This window comes from Papaver somniferum, chromosome 9 (genome assembly GCF_003573695.1).
Source record: "Papaver somniferum cultivar HN1 chromosome 9, ASM357369v1, whole genome shotgun sequence".
Lineage (NCBI taxonomy): Eukaryota > Viridiplantae > Streptophyta > Magnoliopsida > Ranunculales > Papaveraceae > Papaver > Papaver somniferum.
The window spans coordinates 26,478,934-26,484,469 of NC_039366.1; the positions used below are offsets into that span (position 1 = coordinate 26,478,934).

At 38.4% G+C, this 5,536-nt stretch overlaps 1 protein-coding gene across 1 annotated transcript; it reads left to right on the top strand.

The window, feature by feature from the left end:
- Window positions 1–4,003: 4,003 nt before the first annotated feature.
- On the top strand, window positions 4,004–5,005 carry LOC113311628. The gene has a single exon (XM_026560441.1). The coding sequence runs from the start codon at window positions 4,004–4,006 to the stop codon at window positions 5,003–5,005; it is 1,002 nt and encodes a 333-aa protein (XP_026416226.1).
- Window positions 5,006–5,536: the final 531 nt, after the last annotated feature.

Genomic DNA, 5,536 nt, shown 5'->3' on the forward strand with positions numbered 1-5,536 from the left:
GGAAATGTGTGGAATCAATGGTGATCAAAGATTGTGGGTGTGTGAATTCTGAATATGATAAACTCTGAATGATTGAAATTGCTCAATTGAGAGTAGTTGCTCAATTGATGAGTTGATGATCTCGTGTTGTCGATGAGATGTGATATTGAAGATACTGTAGACGATGATTCAATCATGATTCAGAGACTTATTTATATTGCTGGAATTGTAGACACCATGATTCCATGAAGTGTGACAGTTGATGGAATTAAGGAGTGGGGAAGTGGAGATCGTGTTTGAAACCAGTTGCTTAACGTGTGGAGACTTGGTCGATTTTCCACCCACTACCTCGTGAATTCCTTCAACTGATTGCACGACTTTCTCACATTCCATCGTGTGTTTGAACACACGTATTGTAGACCGCCAGACCAAAACCCTAAGTGATATCCCCCAAGTGACACGATTGACGTCTCGTGGTTTGTTAGTCAATTGATGACTTCGTGATTTGATGGGACGATGAGTCCATGTAGTCGTTGAGTTGAACATGATGTTCTGAAACTCATGAATTGAACATGTCATGAGACAGAGGTATAGTTCTTACGATGAAGTGAGCAAGTATTGCTCATTCGGTGGATTGTTGAATATTGATTGTTGAACCAATATTCCTTGGTTGAAAAAATATTTATCATCTGAGCAAGTGTTGCTCATGTGATGAATTGTTGAATATTTGATCGTCTGACCATGTGTTGCTCGTCTGATGGATTATTGGAAGCGTACCTAAAATATTAATTAGAATACTAGTCATTGAACCGAACATAATTAATAAAATTAATGACCATGAGGTCGTCATAAAATTATAAAGTTTAGAATCTGGAATGATGATCCTTGGATTCAGAAACCCTAATTTGATCAATTGATGATCAATTCATGGTTCGTCAGAATTTCAACCATGGGACGAAGGAGGGAGCGACAATATGGGACCGTGGATCAACCATGTAGTGTCCATATGCTCACGTGAGCAAATACGAAGAACTCCTGAATAGTTGACGATTTTTTGGTGAAAAATGATTAAATGCCGGTTTAATCATTTATTCGAAAATGCTCGTCCGAGCCTTTGGTGAGAAAACCTAATTAATTATGATGAGGCGAGGGACCGACCATGGAGTCATGAAACCGGACCTGGGTTGTCCCGCTACCTCCTGACGATCACTTCATGAAAATCCAAAGTGTTTGGGAGAGTTTTGGACCTAATACGAGCAATTGTGCAAATTAGGTCAAAACTGTGAAAATTGATGGGACCGGCTTCCTTGAGCCAAAGAGCCAATCTTGGTCGGTCAAGATAGCATGCTCGTGTCCCCAAGGCGTCCGCGTCTCAGTCCTGAGAATTTTGATATCTTCTGGCGTGCAATTGAGCATCCATTCGAGAAAATATGCCAAAATTAGGGTTTCGATGAAACTGAGGAAAACACCATGAGATGGTGAAAAACAATTATAAAATAAGGAATGAGGAGGTGTGGGACCGTCGTGGTCAAGGCATGGTCTTCCGGTCGTGACCACGGTCTCGTGGTGCCTTTTCATTCATTTTATAATATTTTTATGATTTTATGAAAAATTCATGAATTTTGAGAAATTTGATGAATTTTGGGAGTTTCCATGAATTGAAGGAGTTTTCATGAGTTCAAGGAAGCAAAAAATATTAAAATAATAAAACAAGGTCGTGTGGGACCGTGGAAGGCATGGCCGGCCGGCTAGGGCCCGGTCCCATGAGTTTCCCTAATTTTATAATGATTTTATGAAAAATTCATGAATTTTGAGAAATTTGATGAATTTTGGGAGGTTTCATGAATTGAAGGAGTTTTCATGAGTTCAAGGAAGCAAAAAATATTAAAATAATAAAAAACAAGGGTGTGTGGGACCGTGGAAGGCATCGCCGGCCGGCTAGGCCCGGTCCCACGAGTTTTCCTAATTTTTTAATATTTTTAGGTATTTTGATGATTTGAGGGAATTTTTCCTAATTTGAGAGAAATACCATGAAATCAAGGAATTTGATGAATTCAAGGAAAACTAATAATAAAATAATAAAACAAAGGGGCGTGTGGGACCGACTAGGGCATGGCCGGCCGGCCAAGGCCCGGTCCCACAAGTTTTCATAATTTATTTTATTTTATTATTATTTGATGATTTGTGCAAAAATACCATGAAATCAAGGAGTTTTTCATGAAATTAAAGAAATAATAATAATAATAAGAAAGTAATAAGGAACCGTGGGTGTGGGGCCGGTTGGGACCAAGGCATGGCCGGTTGGCCAATGGTCACGCCCCACACTCCTTTCATCAATTTTATATTATTTTTGTGGATTTATGGAAGTACCATGAAACCGAGGAGTTTCCTCAAGACGAAGGAGATTTGATAAAATGAGAGAATTTTCATCAAATCATGGAAAAATAAAAAAAATGCATTAAAAATATAAAACTGGCGTGGGATTGACCAGGACACGGTCGGTCGGTCGTGTGTCCGTGCTCCCAGCATCCTGGTCAATATTTTTAATTATTTATTATTTTCTTCTCTATTTTGCATAGGTTCATCGTTTCGTTGTATTTTTGAAATACTCGTTCCTGCAGTGACTGTTAGTGTATCATCGTTGAATACACCTTCACCATTTGAATCGGGGCTTACTTAGAGGTAGCTCAGACGCCCGGTTGTTGATTATTTATTACTAATTGTGGAATTTAATGGAGAATAATTCACAAAACTGAGTAATAAGATGTTTATTATTAATTCATAGGATCAGCTGAGGATTCGACTACGAATTCAGAATAATAAAGTGAGCATTACCATTCCATGGGATCGTAGATTCGACCATAGAATCGGAGTAATTAAGGTTTATCTATTACCATTTATGAGACCAGTTGTGGATTCGATCATGAAATCGGAGTAATGAGATAATATAGTTATTGCTATTCTATGAGATCAAGCTGTGGATTCGATCATAGAATCAGAACAATTGTTATTGTCATTCCATGGAACCAGTCGTGGATTCGACCATGGAATATGAGTGATTGTAATTAGGAATAATTAACTTTGTGGCTCTATACTAGCAGAGCAAGCTGTCTAGGAGCATTAATTATCCTCATACGAGCTTGCCGGTAAGTCATATCCTTTATATAGTCAGGTTAAACTTGTTGTTTGTTCCTGAAGACGTTATCGCTCTATACTAGCAGAGTAAGCTGTCGAGGAGCCGTCCATCTCGTGATGCTACATAGAAATAATCACTGAAAGTATTCAGTATTCATGAGATATGTCGTTGTCCAATCGTAAGACTACATATCTATATGTACTCTAAGAGAAAGTACTCTCCGTTGAGAATTCGATGAGAGACCCGTGTCTCGATACTCACGTCTGATTGCTGAATCAGAGCTTCGTATAATTATGAGTTGACGAATTTAGCCTTTGTCAAAAATCCACCATCTACAGTAAGATTACCATTGTACCATAACTTCTCTGCTCAAGAAATGGTTCAGAGTTGATTTGTGGTATGGGCGTCAAAATGCCAGGTACTGCCGTACCACTATCTTCTTCTTCTCAATAGAGTTGATTTGGGGTATGTATTCTTCACAAAATATCTTACCCGTAGATATTTTGGCATTAATTAATGGTGGGTTGTTCTCATTAGAAAAATATACTGCATTTCATTTTTATCATAACATTTGAGTTTAATGAAATATAGTCGACGTTCTACACCACATTTGACTTATCTCCGGCTCACTCCGGTTCTACAGCAACATACTGGTTCTACAACAACATATGTATATATCTTCTGTTGTAGTCGATAGAGATTAACTTAGTCATCAACAACTTAGTCAAAGTTGTTACAATCAGTTGTTTACTTCTCTTTGTATATGTATAAATACGAATGTATTGAATCAATAAAATTAACAAGTTCAAAACCATAAACTCAGAAATTCTTTATGGTATCACTTTCAACAGGTTCGATCCTATTTTAACCTAAACCCAACTTTGTACCATGGCTGGAGATCTCCTTGTTCATGATGAAGATCCAAAAACTCCAAAAACCCCTGTTAAAACCATTACCAAAACACTCGATCCATTTCATCCTTATTTTGTCCATCCATCGGATAACCCCACCTCTGTGTTAGTTCAACCTCTTATGAATGGTGACAACTATCCCACTTGGGTTTGTGGGATAACAAAAGCTCTTAGTGCTAAAAACAAATTAGGTTTCGTTAATGGCGTCCTTATTGAACCTTCTTCAAAAGATGATGTTGAAGACCACAACAACTGGAAACGCGCTGATGACCTTGTTTCCAGTTGGATATGTCACTCTACTATTCCTCAGATCAAAGCAACTATTGATTACTTACCCTCTTCATTGGTTGTTTGGAAGGATTTGAAAGAGCGTTTTTCTGAAACAAGTGCTCCCAAGCTTTTCCAACTTAAGCAATCCATTTCTTCCCTCAAACAAACTGATCAACCATTGTCTTCTCACTACACCACCATTAGAGCCTTATGGGATGAAATAGATTCCATTCGTCCTATGCCAAACTGCGTATGCGGAGCCAGCAAGCAAACCCTTGAATTTATCGATCAGGATCGGGCTATGGAGTTTCTCCAAAGTCTCAATGATCGATTCTCTAACCTCCGAAGCAATATCTTGCAGCGAGAAACCTTCCCAACTGTTCGCACAATCCATAACTTGGTTCGTCAGGAGGAGGTGCAACAAAATATGCAAGGTCATTCCAGACCCTCTATTGATGCTGCTGCTCTCCAGGTATTCCGTTCTGATGTGAGTTCCTTATCTGTTGATACTAACAAACGATCGAAGTATTTTTGTGATCACTGTAAGATTCCTGGTCACTCCAAGTCACGTTGTTTCAAACTTGTTGGTTATCCACCTCGTAAGAACAACAACACCAACAGCAGAGATCGTCCATTTGTGGTTGCTTCAACCCCTGATTTTGGAGCTTCTTCTTCTGATACTATAATTCCAAACTTCACAGCAGACTAATATCGTGGACTCTTGTCACTTCTCAAGAACTCAAACGGTGATCAATCCCTTCCTCCAACTGTTAACCTCACTGGTAAGATTCTATCCACTTCTCAATTTCAATCTCAATGGTTTATTGACAGTGGTGCTACACACCATGTTTGTTGCTCTCTTTCTTTTTCAAAACTTATACTGCTGCTCCTAAAAATTGTGAAGTGCAATTACCTGATGGTAGTTTATCTAGTGTTCAATATGTTGGCACGGTTGAATTTTCACCACTATTATGCCTATACAATGTCTATTTTATACCAACCTTCCATTTTAATCTTATATCTGTTAGTCAACTAACACGGTCTTCGGATTGTTTAGTTAATTTTTCGATCGATTCTTGTACATTTCAGGACCGGTTGACATTGAGGACGATTGGTCAGGGTGATTACTTATCAATTTTTCGATCGATTTTTGGTGGTCTCTATCAATTTCGTCTATCAAATATCTTATCATTTTTTAAGAATAAAAAGTTTGATGTCTGGCATTGTCGCCTGGGACATC

Excerpts from the sequence above, each read along its gene's own strand:
- LOC113311628 (XM_026560441.1), top strand. The coding sequence starts at position 4,004 with ATGGCTGGAGATCTCCTTGTTCATGATGAAGATCCAAAAACTCCAAAA.